Source organism: Gossypium hirsutum, chromosome A03 (genome assembly GCF_007990345.1).
Source record: "Gossypium hirsutum isolate 1008001.06 chromosome A03, Gossypium_hirsutum_v2.1, whole genome shotgun sequence".
Lineage (NCBI taxonomy): Eukaryota > Viridiplantae > Streptophyta > Magnoliopsida > Malvales > Malvaceae > Gossypium > Gossypium hirsutum.
In genome coordinates, this window is record NC_053426.1 from 6,278,198 (window position 1) to 6,301,567 (window position 23,370).

The following is a 23,370-nucleotide window of genomic DNA, read 5'->3' on the forward strand; positions in this document are numbered from 1 at the left end:
AAACCCAAAATGACCTTTAACTCGAATATAAAATTATTCAAATTCAAAATGACCCATATATTTTAAAATTCATTGACTCGATTAGCCCAAAATCAAAAGGACCTAAATTCAACATAATCGACTAAAACATTCAACTTATAATTTAGAATAACTTAGCCCAAAATAAATTGAAATCTAAATCATCTAAAACCGAAAAATCAAACCACAGCAATTATATATACTTAAAAAAGAGACCAAACTAAAATTGCTTCACTTCAAAGCAGTGGAACATCATTCATAGAGTGGAGGTAAAACAGAGCTATTCATCAAAGTCTAAGCAAGTTATATATTTTCTTCTTTTTTAAGCTTTTTATTTGATTGAAATTGAATGTCACGTTTTAGCCCTATTTCCTAGCAACGCTAAACAACAATAAACCCTTTTAATCTTTTTATAGTTATAAACAATGTTTTGAATGAAGTTTCAAAAATTAGGTCGATTGAGTTTTAACTCGATTAGTATGGGTATTGTTGTCAATGTAGGAGGACATGAGCTCGAGTGCGCTGAAGCGTATTATCCTCTTATTTAATGGTTGGGGGAAGCTATGGATAGTTCTAGGTATTGTGTCAAAAAGAAAAGTCATGATCAGAACTTATAATGAGATTATTCAAAAAAAAATTAATCCATTTGAAATTCAAGTCTCCGACTATTTTTGAAAATTTATTATAGGTTCAAATATACTTTTATATGGATAAATAAAATAAAAATATCCTCATAATAATTTATTTTATTTTATAAAAAATATAATTTTAATTATTTTTTAACTAAATTGATATATATTAATTTATGAAATCAATTTAATTTAATAAGGAAATTAAATATAGTATAAATGAGGTATATATAGAGGGAAAGGAAAGAAGTTCATTTAACCCAACTCATCATTACAAATAATTTATACTTGAAATGCAAGTAAAATTCAACTTACCACCATACCCATTCACAACAATATTATGTGACACTTTGAGGAAAAAATTATGTAAAAATATATTTATTAAAAATTTATTTAAAAAATAATTGAAATTTTGGTTGAAGTGGTAAAAAATAATGTTAATTTAGTTTGAAATGTTTAGGTCTTTTGTCAATTTAATTTTTATCTTTTTAGTTAAATTTAGTCATTAAATTTATAAAAAAAGTTCAATAAATTTTTTTAAAAAAAATGGTGACTAAAACATTAATTTTTTAACGATGTTGACGTGATAACCCATAGTCCATATGTATTTTATATTAATATGATACTATTTTTCTTATATATCACATTAACAAATAATTTAAAAATTATAAAAAAATATTCAAAAAAATATTAAAATTTCATAAAAATAAAATCAAAAACATAATTACATGTGAATTGCCATGCAGACTGCTATGTTTAAAATTGTAATGTTTTAGTTAGTATTTCCATTAGCAAATAGCAATTCAACTTTTCTAAAAGGTTAATAGTCAACGTCGACTCTTTTTAAAGGGTCAATGGCTAAATTTAACTATAAAAAAAAAGCGTCAAATTGGCAAAGATGTCAATGTGAAGGGTTGAATTTGTCATTATGCCAAATAGTAAAATTAATAGTTTAAAAATCATGGTGTCTTAGGTTCAAATCTTATTATAGGTGAGTTTTTTTTATTGATTTTATACAAAAAAATATAAAGATGTTTATTGAGACCAATGTGGACTAAAAAATTTTAAGGGCCAAGTTGAAAAAATTGCCGAGTTCATGCATTAAATGTTACTTTATCTCTTTCTATTTTATTAAAACTCACAACTTTGAGAGAATACAAGTAATCATGCTTTAAAAAATTGAATAATTATTTATAATTATTTTTTTTTGGTGAATTATGAGAGGAGGACAAAGATATTAACAGTGAGAGTTAAACTGTATAAGTTGAATTGAAAAAGTGACATTTGTCCCATTTAATGTATAATGAAAAAATATTAAAAAAAGTACATGTAACCTACTTAGGGAATTAAAATATTTCTCATACTAACCTTAAAAAATTTCATTCAGCAGATTTTCTGTATCTTTTTATCCATTCTCATATTTTCCTATTGTGGTATGTATGTATGTATAGTTTGTAACATTCTGAAATAGGGCCTAAACGGAACAGTGGTTGCGAAACCACAAATTCGAGGTAGAAAAAAATTTATTTTATTATTATTTTGAGGTTCATGGTATGATTACATGATTGTGCGAAAATTTCGTGATAAAATTCTATGCATAAAGTGCTTAAGTTGAGGTTAGGGACTAAATCGAATAATTTGCAAAACTTGCATTCTAGAAGTTTTTAGTATGAAATTATTTTGGAATATTAATTAGGAGATCTTAAATGGTAATTTGACCAATTTTAAGTTCATGGACAAAATTAGGACATGGAAGGAATTTTTGAAAGTTTAGTAAGGAGGGGTATTTTGGTCATTTGGTTATTAACATTAATAAAAAGGTAAAAAGATGATAAAATTGTATCATCTTCTTCAAGTTACCAGCCGAACCTTACCTCTCTCCATAGCTGGGGTTTCTTCAGCTTTCAAGCTTTATAGCAAGTGATTCCAAGCCCCGTTTTTAATGATCTTTACGTTTTTTAAGTCCCGGTAGCTCGATAAAGCTTATGCTAGCAATAATTTAAGTTAGGAATCAAATTTGGAAAAATACCCATAGGTGAAATTTGTGTATTTTGATGTTTTATGATGGAATATGAGGCTTTAAATTATGTTAGACAACTTGTGCTACTTGGTTTTAAGTGAAAACAAGTAAAAAGGCTTAATCGGTAAAAATACCTAATAGTCATAAGTACATGTTAGTGTGTGAATTTGATGTTGTCATAGAAGGGAAAAATGATCAGTATGTCATAAAACATAAGAAAATAGGATGAAGTTTAATTTACGAGCCTTGGGGCAAAAGTGCAAATATGTGAAAGTTTAGGGGCAAAAATGTGATTTTGCCAAAGTTTGAGTAAAGGGTTGTTTTGATAAATGTTGATATTAAATAAGCTAAATTTGCTATTATAGATCAAGAAGAGTGAAATTCGGGAGTAGATCGGGGAAAAGAAAAAGTAAAGGACTAAATTGTAAACTTTAGTCACTTTTTGTATCGAGGTAAGTTTACAGTAAATAAATGCAATATTCTTTTATTTTACATTATTATTGTCAATTTCCAGCATTTATATATTTATGTTATGAAAATATTTAGTGAAGTGACAGAGGAAAAGTGTTAGAAAGCCCCGGTTGAACCCTAGGAATGTTAGGATATTAGGGTTGACAGGACAGAACAGAAATGAGCCATGTAAGTCCATATTAGAAATATGGCTTTGGAGACAGAATTGAGCCATGTAAGTCCATATTATATATGGCATTGGAGACAGGAATAATTCATGTAAGTCCATGTCAAAGACATGGCATTGGCAGGGTATTGATAGACAGGAATGACCCTAGTATCCTTAGTATTCCGAGTGGTTCAACGGGTCAGAATATGAGTTAAATTACAGTGAATTAACAGTAAAGGAAAAGTAGATTATATTTATGAAAAAGGAAAGGTCAGGTAAGAAAGAAGGTAAGGGAATAAAGAAGATAGAAATTGAGAAGTAAAGAAATTTATGATGTTAGATGATATTATGCATAATTATCCATTATGTTGAATGTTGTGATTTATTTGCTTGTAAGCTTACTAAGCCTAGTGCTTAATCTCTTTATTTTCTTCTTCTTATAGTACTTATCTAGCCACTCGGGGATCGAAGGAAACGTCGGAGGCCGATCACACTATCAAAGAAATAACTCGGTATAATTAGACGTTTTGTTTTGTGTATGGCATGTATAGAAACTTAGCTACTTTTGGTATAATATGAACAATGAATGATGTGTAAATACTTGCTAGTGATTAGCTAATAAAAATGGCCGATGATATGCATGTTTATTAATATGTATGATTGAATGGTGATTATCACATGAAAATTATGAAAAATGAGAAAGTAACCTAAAAACAGATTCAAGTAACAGAAATGACGTAACTTTGAAAAATCACTAAAAATTGTAGAAACATAGTTTGAAGATGAATAATATATTAAATTAAAGATTATTATGTCTATTTTCTTATGGAATAAGAAAAACAGGTAAAGGTATTATATTATATGATATATCTGAGTTTTAGTGAAACAGGGTCAGAGCGATTTCTGGATCCCCTGTTTCAACTTTGGAAATTCACCATAAATTGTAAAAAACTAATTAGAAGGTTTAATTTATATGGTTATAATCCTTGTTGAGTCTAATTTTAAGAGAAACAAACGGCTTAGTGATATGAATTTTGTACAGGAAGAAACATGGTTCGTAGCAAGAAGAGGTTAGTGCAGTCGAGTTTTGAAACAAGGGAAACTTTAACTAATAAACTGTACTAATTGGCCAAGTCAAAAATCTATGAAAAAAATTAGTGTATAGATATATGAGTCTAGTTTCAGGAAAAATTTACGGATCTTAATTTTGAGTTTTGGAACTCAAGATATGAATTTTTAGGCGACTACGACGCAGAATGGCAGCACATTCCGAAAAGCTTAAATAAACAATTTAAAACTATTTAAGTGATAGATTAAGTTTAGTAATGCCTCGTGCTCGATTCTGGCAACAGTCTCGGGTAAGGAGTGTTACATAGTTGGCTTATACATGTCGGGTTGGTTTTGAATCAAATGGGTCGGATTATTTCAAGTTTAAAAAATGTTGGGTCATTTTAACTTCGAATCATTTTGAATTTGAGTTAATTTTGAGTTCAAGTCATTTGAATTTGCTAGTTGAGTTTTTAGATAAAATCATATCGAGCTTCTATCATTTATGTTTGAATAATTGAGTTCGGACGTTATGGGTTCTAGATTTAGGTCATTTTAAATTTGAATTATTTTAGTTTTGAGTTATTTCTTGTCCAATTATTTTCGGATCTAGATTGTATTGAATTTGGTCAAGTTCATATTCAGGTGAATTAAGTTGAATTTTTTAATTTGAATCAAAATTGAAACACATTAATTTTAAGTATTTAACTTGTGACATCATTTCAATAATTGGATTGACAAAAATAAAATAAAATAAAAATGTGAGGGTATATATCTTTAGACTTATCGACTTTATTATAAAATAATGAAATGAAAGAATAAATTAAAGAAAAAAAATCAATAGGAAAAGACAATACAATATAAAGATAAATGAAAAAACTTTTTATTTCTTTTCTCGTGTGTCCATACAAGTCTTGTACATGTCTCTATTTATAGGGCTTTTAACATAATAGAATCCCTTAAGTTACAACGAATAAATATACTTACTAATAATATAAAATGTTGTAATTTCATTGGAGGTTACTACTTTGAGAGTTACGGATATTCATAATAAAAATTATTTATAATACCTTTCCCTGGGTGTCTATTAACAAATAGTGAATATGCCTCGTTAAAACTTTATTAGGAAAAATTTTCTAGAAAAAAGTCCTAGTGAAAGAAAAAAGTACACTACTCATGTTTATATGCATTGACAAACTTGCCTCATTAAAAACCTTGCGAGTAAAACTCAATAGGATAAAACTTCGTCAAGGAAAAAAGAGTACAATGTGTATTTTACTCCTCTTATTTGAACATCATTTTATAACTCAATAGTGAGATGTTCAATATTATTCATCAATAGTAAATCATCAACATATACAACAAATTTTGTTGATGCATATCAATATAACAATAAAATTTAATTGCATTCTCATGCTTTAGATGTCATCAATAACTTTATAAAGTATTATGTATTGTATCATTCACTATTAACAACATAATGACTGTATTGGATACATAAAGAAACGACACTTTAGGACTATCATTTTATAACATAATTGTATGACCATTTGTATTCTTTTTCAGTATCTCCAATCTACATGAAAAATGATCCTGGTTGATTTTGATTATATAAACACTATTGGATACTCAATATTAATTCTTTATAATGTCATTCCATGACCATTTGTCCTTATTGAACACTCGGTCTTTAGGTCAAAACAAAATTTCATTTTTAGATATACTTTCATTATGAAATTTATCTACTAAATAATTATTGCTCTTGGAAAATTTTCAGGAATTTTAATGATATTTGGTAAATTAATATAAAAAATTCTCCTTAATTACATACCATTACGAAAGCTACTTAACCAGTGCTCGTCCAATGACCATATCATAAGTGTGTTAACTTCGTAAGATATCCTTAATCTCTTTGGAATAAATTCGTTCTCCCATTGTGATCCTATTTTACCATTACATCTTTCTTCATGAAAAGTTAATTACCATCAAATTGTAATCAAGTCATTTATCACAAAGACAAGACCCTGACCACGTTTACATTTCATCTATCATGTAATGCCGATGAGAGGATATCATTTACCCATTAGTTGGGCTATGAATTGCACTGTTTGTGAATGATGCTACATACTGCAGAAGTTATATGCCTAATGCACCAACTTCTGATTCATTATCTATTTGAACTTAGGTTTTTACTTATATCAAAGTATACAAGTCACACATATATAGTCCATCATCCACTCGGGATTAATGTATGTCACATTATGAACGTAACAAGTGAATAAATACATAAACAAATTTAAGATCTATTCTATTTGGGTCTTATTCGGTGTACTATCAATCTAGTCAATCACATCTATGTCTCTATCTCTAAGGAGCCATCCGCTCCGATGCTCAAGACAAAACATCTCCCCAATTAAATTTGGTAGACAATATATTAGTCTTTCAATCGATTTGCTCATTTCTGATTAAACTAAGGACATGTTTAGGTTCATTTACTAATATAAGTTGTCTTCTCGTATTACGATCTAACCACGTAATATCACTTAGTATTAGTTAAATGTTAGATAATCAGTGAGTCAATATTTGCTTTCATTTTGCTTTGAATACAAAAACCATTGAGGGCAATATACAAGGGTATTAATGTAATTAATGAGTGTTGTTATTAAACCAATTTGTTCAAAAAAAATACAAGTATACAAAACAAATTTACTACACTTAGGGCACCAAATCCAACAATAACCCCCTTCTCACGTTGTATAGCATTCTTTTTGGCTCAGAATCAAATGAAATCAACTCATTACTGCTCCAAGTCATACAATGGATGATAAAACCATAAGAAACTAAACAAAATTAAACAATTAAGTAAATTGAAATTTAACAATAGAAAATAAAGGGCAATGTATAAAAAGCAAAATGTCGTATCTATAATTGCATATATCATTAATTATCTCTCTAACAGGCATGCAAATTATCACAAAATAATTCAACCACCAAACACAAAATATCCCCAACAATAATGTCAATAACTTGATCGCACCTCGGTGCTCATACACTAAGTAAAGAAATTGCAAACAAATAATACAATGTGCGGTGTTCTACAAGTATCACAGGTCTCGTTATAATATTTCTAAGTGTACAATGAAACACTTCTGGAGTATTTTAAGGATCGAACCCAAAGGAGATTGGTTGATAAAATGAATTAACAGTAATAAGCATACAAAATAGTGAGTCTAGTTAGCTAATGTTTAAAAGGTATAGCACGACAAATCATAAAATTAAAGAATTAAACTACTATAATATCTAAAGGACTGAATTGTAAAAAATCCAAATTAGTATAGAAATAATCAAGGACAAAATGCAATAGTTGATTAATATTATGTTAGTAATTAATTCTTGGATTAGAAAAATAAATTAAATAATTTTCTAATTGGCTTAATTTATACCTCTCAGTCAGAAATTTTCCCAATTCGATTTACTTAATTAATCTCTCGATCTCACTTAGACTAAATGAGGATAATCGAATATATACTCATAAGGGCGTAGCCAAAGGGGGCTAGTAGGGTCCTCGACCCCCCTAAAATAGAAAAATTTACATTTAGGCCCTTTTAAAGTTTATAAAAATCAAATTAGTAAAGGCAATTTTACACTTTGGCCCCCTAAAAATGATAAAAAATTGATTTAATCTTTTAAAATTTATAAAGATGTAGATATTAAAATGGTGGAATTGTACTTTTCTATCGTAAAAATATACAATTTAATTTCGATCCCCACTAAAAAAAAATTCTGGCTTCGCCCCTACTAGCAGGCACTAATCTAACGATTAACCTAATGAAAAAGTTGTCCCAAAAAATGTTCTAAAAGTAATTTATATAGTTGTGACAAGTTTAACCTAAGACGGACAAAAAGTCCCTACTTAACATTTGATTTGGCTTGTTTTGATTAAGAAATGCCCTCACAGAATTTGTCTCGTCAAACCTCATTGTCGTGACTCCTAAACCTTGGTGTCTTGACATCCCTAATAGCTTACTCCCATGGACATTTGGCAACCTCGGTGTCGCAACCCTAGTCCATTGTGTTGCAACTCTAGCCCCTTGGATGGCTAGGATTTCTCAACCTTGGTGATTACCCTCAACATCTTGACCTTAAGAGCTCCATGTCACGACCATAAAACTCAATGTCGCAACTCCATCACCAGTTCATCTACAGTGTTTTTGTTGTTGAAAGTCAAGTCCTTACAGTGATGGAATGCTTCAATGTCGTGACATTGAAGATTTGGTGTTGCGACTATGGGCACAATATCGAGACTTCTTCAAGTTCTCGTCTTTGTCACCTCCTGCATAAGCTCAAATTAATTGTTAAACTCTTAAAGACAAGATTTTGCCATTTTGGTCCCGAAACACGCTAAAAACACATAAAACTAAATTCAAAACTAAAATCTAATAAATGCTAAAAAAACATGAAATAAAGCCATAAAATGCTTAAGTATAAGCTCATTAAGTGTAAAAAAGGGCTTAATTTGCCATATCAGTTTATGGCAGATCAATAACTAATGTGTATATTCATATGCTTGTTATGTTTATAAAATATATATACAATTGACATTATATAATTTAGGTAGATAATTAATGATATGTATCACTATATACAACTATGTTATTATAATGTATATTTTTATATTAATGATATGCAAGCTTAAACCCTAAACATGTAATTAACTTTATGTCAAATTATAATACATACAGTTACCATTATATAGTTAAGATAGATTATTAATTATATGTCACCTTATCTACAATTATGACATTATAATGTACATTTTTTATATTAATGATACATAATCTTAAACCTTAAATGTGTAGCTAACTTTATGGTAGATTATAATATATACAATTAACATGAGTTAAGTAATTAAGTTATTTCAGATCGTTATGGAACTTTAAATTGTTTGGAATTCTTATCTTTAGATTGTTATGTTTAATTTGTTATTTTCTTTTGTTAATTTACATTTATTTATTATTAATTATGGATAAAATTTATTTAAAATTAAAATTTTGTTTGATTTTATATTATTTCACGGATTCAATTATTGTGGATTCAAATATTTGGCATATGATTGACAAAATTAAGTTTGGATTTTTTATTTTTATTTTTTTGCAATTGTTATGTAACATTTAATTTGTTTGAAATTCTTATGTTTAAGTTATTATGTATATTTAAATTGTTGCAAAATTATTATGTTTAATTTGTTTGAATTGTTATTTAACTACTTTTTTTAATATACTTTTATTTATTTTAATTATAAATATTTTTTTGTTTGATTTTACATTATTTCATGGATTCAGATTCAAATTATTGCGGATTCAAATATTTGAAATATGATTGAAAATATTAAGTTCAGAATTTTTTCCAGCTTGCTATGAAACTTTTAATTTATTTGAAATTCTTATGTTTAAGTTATTAGGTATATGTAAATTGATGCAAAATTATTATATTTAATTTTTTTTAATTTTTATTTAACTATTTTTTGCAAATTTGCTTTTATTTATTGTTAATTATAAATAAATTTTATTTTTTGTTTGATTTTATATTATTTTGTGGTTTGGATTCGAATTTTTTACGGATTTGGATGTCTGCCTAACTCAGATTAAATTTTGGATAGTAACACCAAAGTAATTTATGAAATTAAAATTTTAAACAAATTTATAAATTTAAATTTAAATAATTCAAAAACTACAAATATTCGACTAGTTGCCAATCCACTTTAAACTCACTTATAAAATTGTGTTCATTAATATTCAATGATCCTACACATACATGAATTACCTAATGAAACATGCCATATGCATTTTTATTTTCAAAATAGTTGAAAATTACAATTTAATCCATGGAATAAAAATAAAAAAATTTAATTTTCAAAACTAATAAATTACATACGTAGAATTAAAAACTTCAGCACTATGTTTAGTAAATGACTTACATTTTTATTTTAAATATTTATCATATATATAAACACGATCGAAATTATTAATAATGATAATAATCTTAAACGCTCTACTAACATGTAAATTTATTATTTGTTTAACGTGTTTAACTAATTTTCGTCTTATTTAATTGCGTGAACAAATAACAATAAAAAAAAATCAACACTACTTCAACGAAAACAACAAAACGGTATTATTAATTTAGATCCACAGATAACATAAAAAAAAATAAAGAGATCAAATTAAATTGAGGGATTAAATCATAAATTTCACAATAGTTGAGTGACTAAAAAGTAATTTAGCAAAATATAAATATAACAAAATTAACTCTTTTTCTATCTGTACACGTGTCATAAATTGTTTTTAGTTTTTTACTGCCTGTTTTTGTTCGATTGAGTTGAAAAAACAAACATAAGGGCAAAGATTCCTGTGTTGTCTGTCTCATCTTAGTCCCCATTGATCCCACTTTCCCTTCCTAGTGTTGTGTCCCCTATCATCATCAACATCATCATCTTGTCAGTCCTCGATAAGCCCAATGTTTTCTATCATTGATGGGCCCAAACCATTCTGATCATGTCACGTGTATAGTAACAAGCTCCCCTACGTCACCCGTGGGCCAACTTTGTACAACTTCTGGTTGGTTTTTAGCTGTCAGAACTCGGAAGAATGTGGTTTAACGCTAAAATGCGCACACTGCGTAGTCTAGCAAAAAACCTTAAAATCATATTAAGCTATATCGGTTACATCATTGATTCTCGATTTCACAATGGTCTCATGATAATTAAATAAATAATAAAAATTATTTAGAAAATCAGCTCAATTATCGTTTTTTTTAGTTTTTAATTTTTTTATCGGTTCTTTCAAAAATTAATTCAATCATTATATCTAAATTGATATATTTTTAAATTCTTAATCCAATTTATCTAATTGATTATCAGATTTAAATAACATTATTCCCAACATTTTATATTAAAATAAGTATTTTAATAAACAAAATTTAATAATTAAGTGATTTAATTGTTAAATTTAACGATTTTACTTACATGATCATTAAATCTTAATTCGAACTCATATACTATACAGAGTCTTTTAAAATTAGATAGTGAGATTTTGAAATTTTCTTCACGAGAAAACAAAGAGAAATAGAAGGAAAAAGAAAAGAGTGAAGGGACATCCTAAAAAGGGAGTTAAAAGGGTTTAAGTATAAGAACAAAAATGGTATGTTTTAGCTAATTTGCGAACCTTGCTTTGCTCGTTGGACTGTTTTTCATGTCACTCTGTTTTTAGGGTTAGGTCATAAAATAATGGTTGGCCTAACCATGCTTATTGGCCACCAATTTTGCCTTTTTTTACATACAAGACAATTGGGCATTAAGCTTTCTGCAATCAAATTCTCTACTTATTTTTGTACCTATCTTAGTTGGGTTAAGTGGTAAAAATTTGGGTATATTTTAAATATTAGACTCGAGTCTTGTGAGTAAAAAATCTGCATTTTTTTGTTTAAGGTTCGACTCAGTTTGATTCTAAATTTAATCAGAGAGTTTATTTAACTATTGGATAATAGACATAGAAAGTTGTTAAAAAAATGTGACGAGAAAAATGAGTTAAAAAATATGTTGTTATAGCAATAATGATTTTTTATATTTGTCACTTTCTATACGAATTTGAAAATAGATAGATTAATCGGAATATAACTTGATTTGATGATAGAAAATCAACAAATCGTATTTTAGTTATTTTGAACTTTAATATGAGCGAACTAAAAATATCTTGAACCAATAATTTAAATTGATTATAATTCAGATTGATTTGGATCTATAATGATCGATCCAAAAAATACAACCTCAAATATGAATGACCCGAACCTAAAAAAGAAACCAAACATAAAACAATCCAAACTCAAATTAGAAAAACTCAATCTAAAAAACAATCCAAATAAAAAAGACAAAAAATAAAAATAAAAATAAAAACTCAAATAGACTCCCTCCATATTCATCTTGACAAGTGTATTTTGATTGTTCACCAATTACTCAGACCATATCTTCTTCTTGCTTTCTAACAATTCCATGTTATTAATTGGGATTTGTCTGTACTTAAAAGATATATTCATGTTCCATTGTCGGTTTTGATGTTGTTTCATAACCAACAGCTTTCAATTTGTTGTTTTTTTTTTCATGGGGGTTTCCCATTTGTCTAAAATGCATTGCTTTTAGGGCATTTTCTTCCATTTTCTTCCATTTGCTTTCAATCTTTTGTCTGACTTAGGTTAAAGATTCTTCCTACTCTTTAGAGTTATTCTTGAAAAATGATGACAAAAAATAACAATAAGTGTTTATGTAATGAGTCAAGTTTGATTTTTTTAAAATTATATTAATATTTATAATTTTTTATAAATATATTGACATAAGAATAACTTTAAACTTATTTAATTTAAAATTTATTTGGACCGAATAAACTCGAAATTAATTTTTTTTAAACTCAAACTCAACCCATGCAAACATATTTTTCCCAATTTTTATTTTGTTTGATTTCCAAGGATTGTAACCAAAACATCATAGCTTTCAATTGAAGCCTTGTAGAATTGAAAGTAGTTACCTTAAAGCAATGACAAATACCATAATGTGACAAGGAAATCAAAGACCACCCATCAACTTTGCATTTCAAAGATTTCTATATCTGAATTTTTTACCTTTCTTGAGTCCCTAAATATAATTTTTGAAAAATTACGAATAATATTAATGATTGAATTAACTTATATAAAAATATGGGTGCCATATTTATAAATTTTAGTAATATTAAAACAAATAGAAAGAAGTGGCACATTGAAAAGGTTGTAATAAAAGAAAGAACATTAAAAGAAATTGAATTTGCAAGCTAGCTACTTGAAAGGTTGGCGGATTTAAGTTTGTTGAATGAAAGACCCAACTAATTATTGGAAATTAATTATGTGTACTAAAAATACATATTTTGTTTGCCAAAAGAAAGTTCATGTTAATGGTGACATGCAAAAATGGTTCATTTATTTGCCTAAATAAATCACTTTTCTAATCTTCCAATTAAATTTGTTTTGCCAAAGGAATTTGTGTTAATGGTGCCCTCCCATTTGCATTTCCATCAAAATGGTTCATTTATTTGCCTAAATAAGAAACTTTGAGAAAGTTAATGAAGTTTAGTTGAATAAATTTATCTTAAATTCGAGTCTCGTTTTAACAGTTAGTTCGATAATAAATGTGTGGATTTTTCTTCAAAATTATTTTAATTAACTAATTTGTTGAGTTAATCATTAATTCAATTCTTCTACAGCATTACGAAGCAAAATTAGATTGATAAAAATTGGTAGAGTGAATGTTTGATCAAATTAAATGAAAAGATTTCAAGTTAGTCAATAATTCTTATTTTATCATTATAATTTCATTTGATTTTTTTAATCGAATCGAGTAAAATAAAATTCGAGTCTAAGTCAAATAAATTTGTTCGAATTAAATTAAAAAAAAAGTTAAACTTGACAAATTAAAATGTTATTGATAATATGACTAAATTTCAAGCTAGATCGCATAAATTGAAACCATATATATTTGAAAATTTTTTCAAAGCTTCAAATTGATTTGGATTTTTTCAAAACTCTTTTAAATTTAATATTTCCATTTTTTAGAATTTAAATATCTTTTTTAAACTTTTTTTTATAAATAGTTTGTATTTTGAAGCTAATTTTGAGATTTTAGTATTTTTTTTAGAATGATTAATTTGTTTATTTTCAAAATTAACAAGGATCCAATAGATATTTACATAAATTTATTATTTAAATTGTAAAGTTCATCTCAACTCGAACTCTAAAAGCCAAACTACTTATTCGAGTTGATTTGAAAAATTGAATAACTTAATTCGATTAACTAAAAAATAAAAATAAAAATTTTTTGTTTCATGTCGAATCGAGTTTTATTCACTTTTAATAATTAAATTATTAACTAAAATATATTTAAACGAGATGATTTACATAAAATAAAACTCATTTTTTTATTCTCAAAATTCGAAAGACAGTTATCATACCAATTTATTTCCATTTTTTCTTAAATAAATTTATATATATATTTGTTGTTGTCGTAGGTTGTAACTAATGGATATTTCACTTATTATAATCATATAATTAGTGAATCCCAAAGTAAAATTATGGGCTTAAGTCGAAATTAAAATTATGGGCTTAAGTCGAAATTATTTAAAAAAGAGACTCTAAAATAAGTAAACTTAATCAACCCATCTGTTGCTCACTCACCATCCTCAAATATTATGCACAAAAAAACAAAAGAAACAATCATTTTCAATTATTTAAACCAATTCATATTTTAAAAATCACCATTTTTATATATTTTTATTTATAATTATAAAGTTTTTATTTTAGGAAAGATTCGGGTCTCAATCAACCCTCTTGATATTGGCATTGTTATCGATATAGGAAGACGTTAGTTTGAATTTACTAAAGCGTATTTATCCTCCTATTTAAAAGTGAGAGAAAAAATATGAATAGTTTAAGCCGATAATAATATTAAATGAGAAAATATTAAAATAGGAAATTATTAATTTCGATCAAAATAATTAGTTATTGAACCTTAAATGAAGTCTTTCTTAACATCTTAGTCATATTTAGACAATGCTTTTATTTTATTTATTCATAAAAAATATTTAAGTTTTTATATAACTCGATAAAAACAAATAAATTGTGTTTTGGATTAGATTAATAAAATTTTCCTCCATGTAAAATTTGGGTTATTTTGTTTTTAGGTCCTTTTGGATTTGAATTATTCAAGTTCATCATTCGTATTTTTTTCAAATTGGATTATTTTAGTTTTATACTGGGCACAGGTGACATCCAAGTTTGTCATAATTTTTATTTTGGTATTCTGAATTCTAAAATTTTAATTTTAGTCCTTGAAAGAAAATTGTAACCTTACTCTTGGCACTCAAGTTTTAATGATGTGAATTATGAGATTAAATTGAATTGAATAATATAAAAAAGTTGTGGATTGGTATGAAAATTAAGAGTTCATCTTTTGACTGCACATTTGAGTGGCGATATGAGTTTTACTTTCCTCTTCCATATCGTCACATGAGATTTTAACGTCATAATCATGTGCTAATAAATTATTATCCTTTTTTTTATTAAAAAAAGGTGAACCTTTTGTTTGATTTGGGATCTCTTTGTTTGTTCTGTTCCTGTTTGTGTAGTGGGAGATTAAATGTTCTTCATTTTATTTCTCTCTAATTTAAACCAAACCCAGTCATTAACCTGCAAAAAAAAAAAAACCCATCTTTTACAGTATCATTTTTGTTTTTTAGAGTTAAATCAGTGGGGTTCTGTTTTTTCTTTTTCTTTTTCCTTCTTAATTTGAAGCTATTTTCTGTGTTCATTTATTATATTAGTCTGTTTCTTCAAACTGTTTAATCCTCACCGGAGAAAGTGAAAGAAAATAAAGGTACAGCAGAGAGAAAAGGTGAGGAAATTTTAATGAACTGGTTTCAGGTTTTTTCAAGCTTAAATTCATAACTAATTTCTGGGTTTTCTTTTTTCTTCATTGTTTTCAAAGGCTGAATCGGAAAATCGATGAAGGAATCAGAGAAGAGCTTAGATCCACAGTTATGGCATGCATGTGCTGGGCCCATGGTTCAAATCCCACCATTAAACTCCAAGGTCTTTTACTTCCCTCAAGGCCACGCTGAGCACTCACTCGCAGCCGTCGATTTCCCCTCGTCTCCGCCGGTCCCGGCTCTAGTTCTTTGCCGAGTGGCTTCTCTCAAATTCATGGCGGATACCGAAACCGACGAGGTATACGCCAAGATCCTCCTCATGCCGTTACCCAGCACAGAGCTCGACATAGAAAACGACACCGTTTTCGGCTCCGATAACGCGGAGAAGCCTGCTTCTTTCGCTAAGACATTGACCCAATCCGACGCCAACAACGGTGGTGGGTTTTCGGTCCCGAGGTACTGCGCCGAAACCATTTTCCCGTCGTTGGATTACACGGCGGACCCTCCTGTTCAAACCGTCGTCGCCGTGGATGTCCACGGCGAAACGTGGAAGTTCAGGCATATTTATAGAGGGACCCCAAGGAGGCATTTATTGACTACGGGGTGGAGCACTTTCGTGAACCATAAGAAGCTCGTTGCCGGCGATTCCATCGTGTTCTTAAGGTCCGAAAACGGCGGCCTGTGCGTCGGGATCCGACGAGCCAAGCGTGGGACTGGAAACGGACCCGAAGCTGGGTCTCCATTTTTGTCTTTCTTAAGGGAGGACGAGAGTAAGATGATGATGATGAACCGAAATGGGGATTGGAGAGGAAAGGGGAAACTGAAGGCGGAAGCTGTTTTACAGGCGGCTACGCTGGCGGCCAGCGGTCAGCCGTTCGAGGTTGTTTATTACCCAAGAGCGAGCACACCGGAGTTTTGCGTTAAGGCGTCGTCGGTGAAGGCGGCAATGAGGGTTCCTTGGTGTTGTGGGATGAGGTTTAAGATGGCTTTCGAGACAGAAGATTCTTCAAGGATTAGTTGGTTCATGGGGACTCTGTCTTCAGTTCAAGTTGTCGATCCCATTCGGTGGCCTAATTCCCCATGGCGACTTCTTCAGGTTTGCGGATTATTATTTGATACATTAAGAAATGGTTACAACATGTGGCGGTTCTTTTAGGTGAATTATTTAGCTTTAAAACTATATATGTTTTCAGGTTTGTTTAGCATTGTTGTTGGCATAGTAAGGTTTTCATGGCAAAAGTAATGCTAAACCGGTAAAACATTTTGGCTGCTCCAGTTAACATTTAACCGGGGCTAAGCCAGAAACTTTTTTTTCGGAGGTCATAATTGAATTATAAACTTTTTGGAGCCAATGCAATTTTATCTGTTTAGTGTTGCTTTCGACTTCAAAAATTATGCTGGATTGTTGGTTCTTTTGGGAGCCTGACTTTGATAACTAATGTTGTAGGTAACATGGGATGAACCTGATTTGCTTCAAAACGTTAAACGTGTTAGTCCTTGGTTGGTTGAATTGGTATCGAATGTGCCTGCCATCCACTTGTCACCGTTCTCCCCACCGAGAAAGAAGTCTAGGTTTCCCCAACATCTCGATTTTCCTCTCGACGGACAATTTCCTATGTCGGCATTTTCAAGCAATGGCAATCCCCATGGGACCGGCTGTCCGTTAGTTTTATCTGATAATGCTCCTGCAGGCATACAGGGAGCCAGGCATGCTCAATTTGGGTTATCTGTATCCGACCTCCATCTTAATAATAAACTGCAGTCCGGACTTTTTCTGCCCGGTTTCCAGCGGTTCGATCCCCACTCTAGAATTTCCGATGGCATCATGATGGCAAGGCGCCCTAATGGTACTGATAATCTTTCTTGCTTGTTAACAATTGGGAATTCTAATGTGAATGAGAAATCTGGCAACACAAAAAGACACCAGTTTTTACTCTTTGGTCAGCCGATACTTACTGAGCAACAGCTCTCTCGTAGCTGTTCAAGTGAAGTTGTCTCACAAGTTATTAACGGAAATAGTTCGTTAGATGGAAGTGCCGAAAAAACAAAAGATACTTCTGATGGTTCTCGATCTTCTCTTGAGAAGTCATCTACTGCTGGATTTTTGTGGCACCAGGATTATAGAAGCACGGAAACCGGCCTCGATATTGGCCATTGCAAGGTATTCTTGGACTCGGAGGATGTCGGACGAACTCTTGACCTCTCAGTTGTTGGCTCTTATGAAGAGCTGTACAGGAGATTGGCCAACATGTTTGGAATAGAAAGATCCAAGATGTTGGGCCATGTGTTGTATCGAGATGCAACAGGTGCTGTCAAACAAACTGGAGAAGAACCATTCAGGTATCAATTCGAAAAACCGGTTCATCTTTTTCGTTCTTTCAATCTAGCTTTGGGTTTATATTTACACAATCTTCCCATGCTATATTGTAGTGCATTTATGAAAACAGCAAAAAGATTGACAATAAGGATGGATTCAAGCAATGAAACTGTTGCAAGGTGAGTCACACACAATTTTTCTTCATTTCACGAATTTCTAAACCTCGGTTCTCATGGTTATGGGTTTTCCAGGTCTTGGCTTACCGGGATTCGAACAGCCGAAAACGGGCTAGGAGGGCCGAGCAAAAGAGGTCCCTTAAGCATATTTGCGTGATTCGCGGGACCATTGTGGGAAAAGCAAGCATAGATCATTGAAGAACTTAATAGAACAAAATTTAAAGGGATTTGCTAAGCTCCTCTTAGGGATTATCTTGTCTGTTAGTGTCCTAAAAAACATTGATGTTAATGTGTTTTAAAGTTTACGTTTGATGCAATAACACTTCCCATTTGTAAGGAATTTCTGTTTTTATGCATGCTTTCATAATAAAGTGCAGTGCTAGCTCTGACTTGTCTTAAAGCAAACATTGTCAATCTTAGAGAAGTTTATTGTAAGCTTCGAATTGTCTGAAACCAAACTTGTAAATAATTTTGCATGTTCTAATTAGAACTTGTTAATTGGACGAGTTAAGACAATTTGGTCAGATTATTTATATTTTTCTAACTATTTTGGATTCGAGTTGTTTCGCGTCTGATGCTTGATCGAGATCATTTTAAATTATTTGAATTGAATTAAGTTTGGATTCAAGTTAATAATACCGGATTAAATTAAGACCATTATGATTCAAGGAGCAAAAACATTGGGATCTTTCATGAAACATTAAAATGAGAAATGTTGGGATTATAAACACACAAAACATGAAAGACTTTTGAGTGTTCCAACAGTTTGACGGCCAAGCTGGTCTGGCCTGTTTTAGGTTTGAAAATTCACTGAATTTTGTAAACACTAGACCAAAGCAAAATTACTATTTTAATTTTTTTGAATCCCAACACTAAAAATCTTATAAAAAAAAAGGGAGATTTTAATTTTTGATGCAAATCCCAAAAATAGAAAATAAAAATAAAAAAACCTTATCCTGTTTATTTTTATTGAATGCATTAATTTTTCTGAACTCAGAAAGTAAATTACTAGGTATTTATTATATTTTAAATGCCAAATTAATGGATGAAAGTAGTAGTAATAACCCCAAACTCGATTTTGGGGATTGAAGGCAAAATTAAGTAGAGAACACTGAATCCGAGAATGTTGACCCCTTGACTACGTGACTATTGATAAAATAGATGGGTTAATATAATTTTTTTACCTCTAAATTTAATAATTATATTCATTTTGATACCTGTATTTGATAATCAAGTTATTTTGATCTATGAAGTTAAAAATGTAAAAGTTTGATGATGTAGTATAATTGCAAAGTATAAAATCTTCCAAATTTTAATGGATCTAATTTTCAAGCTCAATTGTTAAAATTTATGTTAACCCAAACTAAAAATATTCTTTTTACTATAGTCATACTTGAAATTAAGAAAAAAAAAAGTCAATTTATGGACTAAAAAGCTTAAATAAAAATAATGATAACTATTTGGATTAATTATAAAATTTTAGGATCAAATTATGTTAAATTATAAAATAAGAGACTAAATCACAAATTTGAGTACATTAGAAGAACCAAAACCATTATTGGACCAAAAATGTCTTGTACTTAAGTGTAAACGACAGAGATATGATGACGTGGCGTGAAGGGCATCCATTCGTGCGGTGGACCCCAAAAATTCAATTTTAATGTTTTTCTTTGTGTTTTTAAGGTGAAACATCAAACACTTTGGGTTTGACTTTGGTAAATTTTCCACAATCTCAACGGTTGACATTCATTTCATCTGTATATGATGTACGATCGACGCTTTTTACCGCTGTCGTCTGTATATTTTGAAGGACGATATAAGAAAAAGTACAATACGCAAAAACTCGAGATTTTGACTTATCGTGATATTTTCAACTCATGTTATCACTTCTCTTCTTATTTTTCCTACTCTATTATAAAAATTAAAAGAGTTAATCCACAAATTATAACTCAAATTTTAAATTGATTTTCGAACTTTAAAATTTTCTATTTATTTTTCAAAATATTTATATAACGCGAATACATATTTAAAACGGTTATGTTTTATATAAAGTTCTTATACAATGTGTTTTAATGGATTTAATCCTTTTACTATAATATTTCGTTGTTTAAAGTCTTATATATTTTCGAAATCTGTATTTCTAGTCTTATTGTCAATTATTTTCGTTAATTTTGTCCAATAATTAAATACCTTTGAAAATATTTCCTTGCATTTTTTGTAAAATTGGATAAATTTTTTTTTGCATGTTAAAAAGAAAGCAAAAATTTATAATATTCCAAAGAAAAATAACGTTGTATATATGTCACATCATCATATGTTTAGGAAAGATAAGCTACATGAAAATATTTAATAAAATTCACCGAAAAAATTGGACTCAAGACTAAAAAATACACATTCTGAAAAGCCAAGGGTCTAAATATATTGAACATAAATAGTATAGGAGCCTTCCATACAATTTTACCATTTAAAGCAAGTTGACTAAATAGTGTTTTTAATTTTATTAAAATGATATTTATTTTAACTCATCATATACTTGTATCCTTGTCGTCCATGTGATAGATATACATGAAATTACAATTTGATTCACGTGTTTTAAATATACTTCATGTTAAATATGAATCGATATTTAAAAATTGTAAAGACCAAGTTTTTAGTGGTATCGAAAATTTAGGTTTTGGGATCTCATTTTCGTAAATATTAAATAAAGATACTTACAAAGTTATTATATAGATGAATTGAAATTTGGATAGTCAATTTAGCCGAAATAGTGGTTAATTAGGGTCCAAAGATTAAATTGCAAAATCTAATCGTTATAGATTTTTAATTAGAAAATGACTTAGGGACTTAATTTCAATTAACCAAAGGTTCAAAACAACAATTAGACCATGCTAAAGTGAGTGGTAGTGGACAGTATGTTTATATGGTCATTAACTTAAGTAAATTAAGATTTATTTAATTAAAATATAGTTAATTAATTTATTAGCAAATTAACCCAAGTATAAATAGAAATGTAAGTGGAACGAGAAAGGAGATATCATCTTCTCCAACCGCCCAAGGAAAGAAGAAGAGAGAAGGATGCCATTTCTTAGGGTTTCAAGCTTTTAGTCTTTAATTCAACTAACGTTGACACGAAACCGTTGAGAGGGAAAGGAAAATCGAAAATCGTAGACGAATAGCTCAAAATTTTGGTTTGTATTTCTATGATTCAGGACCAATTTAATTATTGCATATGATCATGTTATTTTGCATAATATACTATTGAGGTGAGTTGTTATTGGATTATTGAATTGAATTGCTACGGTTTAGATTGAATATTAAGACAGGGACTAAATTGAATAGACTAGAAAGTTATATGAATTGATTGATATGTGATAATTGGTGTAAAATTGAGTTGAAATATGTTGTTTATATGATGATTTGATGAATTGATTGGATTATTTGGATATGATTAAATATGATTTGAACGATGTATATAATGAATCAGAAATTTAGTTACCCTATTAGTTATTCAAACCGAGTTAGATATAGTTGGCATGCCATAGGGTCATATTATTGATTGAAACCCATCATTACTGGGCAAATCGGGGTGGCAGATTGTACATATAGAGCCACTGTTTTCAGGCAACCCGGGGTTATAGAATAATTAGATTGTGAAAATAATCATTGTAGGGCAACCTGGGGTGGTAGTATGTACATGTTAGCATCATCGTTACCAAGTAACTCGGGGTGACAAATCCGCATTTCCATTTCGAGTTCGTATCTAGTTAATAGGGTTATAAACATATTATTTGATTAAATGATATTAGGAATGGCAAATGAAATTAAGATGCAGTATATTGCAATATATGTAATGAATTGAAAACAAGCCCTAGGGGCCGAATGCGAGTGAGAGAGCCGACGGGCTCAGAAATAGTTAAAAGTCATGTATAAATCTGAATATGTATATTTAATGTTGATGTTATGCTATCAATTGGTATGATATTAAGAAAGAAATGGTACCTTTATTGTTGAATAGCATAACTGGTATTTTTTTGGTACTTATTTGGTGATTGAAGCATGTAATGAACTTAATTGAGTTAAGTAGTAATGGTAGCTAAGACATGAGTAGGTGCAAAATTGGTTTAATGCATATCTATATAGAAATGAAAGAACTTGACATGATTAGCATGAGATTAGGTTTAAATGGTATGTGTGAGTATATATAAGATTGCATTTTTGGCTTGAATCATGGATTTACCATTGAGCGTATTTGCTCGGCGTAAGGTTTGTTTTCTTCGTGCACAAGTATAGTAGATTCTTGATTGTACGAGCAGTTGATCTAGCATCCCGAAAGCAATCCCAGACTTAAAAAAGTTTGTTTATGTTTTGTTTGTGCCAAATATGGCGTGTACCTAGGTTGAGTCAAATTTGGTATAAAACTATGTTTATATACACTTTTGGTTTAGAAGGTTAATGTATGATCTTGATTAATAGAATAAAAATTGTAAATGGATTCAAATATGGTTTGAAATGGAATGGAATGTTGTAATTGTCAAAGGCTTTGGTATGTGTTTTGAAGGTTTGGAATGAATTATACTAATTAGTTAACTTATAGGTAATATAGTATTGGTACACCATTGTTAAAGGTGTTTTGTTATGTTTGAGACTTAGAGATCCTTTGTTTTGGCTGAAAATGTGGTTTGATTTTACATATGCATTTGTTTGAAAAGTGCAAATTGAAGTTTTGTTTGGAAATTGCAAAAACAGGATATCATGTCGCAAGGTCAGGTGCATGTTGTCGCAACAAGATTAAGCCACCATGCCATGACGTGATGTCGAGCATGGGTCATTGAGATGAGACTTAGACAGTATGTTGCGTCGCAATAAGAAACCCCTTATTGTCATGATGTCAACCTACAAATTTGAAAATATTACAGTTTAATCCTTTTTTTACCTCGGGTTAGCATTAGAGTTTTCGTAAGCTCGTAAAGACCCGAAAATGAATATGAATAATTTTATATAACTTGTTCAACTTATATTGGAATGTTTATGTTATAAATTGAA

At 29.5% G+C, this 23,370-nt stretch overlaps 1 protein-coding gene and 1 long non-coding RNA gene across 3 annotated transcripts; both read left to right on the forward strand.

Annotated features, from left to right (window-relative positions):
- The first annotated feature begins 15,498 nt into the window (after positions 1 to 15,498).
- LOC107963884 (auxin response factor 10) lies at positions 15,499 to 18,727 on the forward strand. 2 transcript variants are annotated; one of them, XM_016900396.2, is made up of 5 exons: positions 15,499 to 15,800; positions 15,894 to 16,930; positions 17,282 to 18,174; positions 18,265 to 18,330; positions 18,403 to 18,727. In XM_016900396.2, the coding sequence occupies exons 2-5, from the start codon at positions 15,911 to 15,913 to the stop codon at positions 18,482 to 18,484; spliced, it is 2,061 nt and encodes a 686-aa protein (XP_016755885.2). In that variant the 5' UTR covers positions 15,499 to 15,800; positions 15,894 to 15,910; the 3' UTR covers positions 18,485 to 18,727. The 2 variants fall into 2 exon arrangements, with proteins under 2 accessions (XP_016755885.2, XP_040962872.1); XM_041106938.1 differs by having other exon boundaries at positions 15,524 to 15,782.
- Positions 18,728 to 21,391: 2,664 nt separating this feature from the next.
- Positions 21,392 to 23,370, forward strand: LOC121224179 (uncharacterized). Its single transcript, XR_005921747.1, has 2 exons — positions 21,392 to 21,515; positions 23,074 to 23,370. It is a non-coding gene; the product is annotated as an uncharacterized lncRNA (long non-coding RNA).

Bases quoted from the DNA above. Each gene is read 5' to 3' on its own strand.
- LOC107963884 (XM_016900396.2), top strand. From the start codon at position 15,911: ATGAAGGAATCAGAGAAGAGCTTAGATCCACAGTTATGGCATGCATGT. The intron at 18,175-18,264 runs GTATCAATTCGA...GCTATATTGTAG, and splicing joins ACTGGAGAAGAACCATTCAG to TGCATTTATGAAAACAGCAA. The intron at 18,331-18,402 runs GTGAGTCACACA...TGGGTTTTCCAG, and splicing joins AGCAATGAAACTGTTGCAAG to GTCTTGGCTTACCGGGATTC.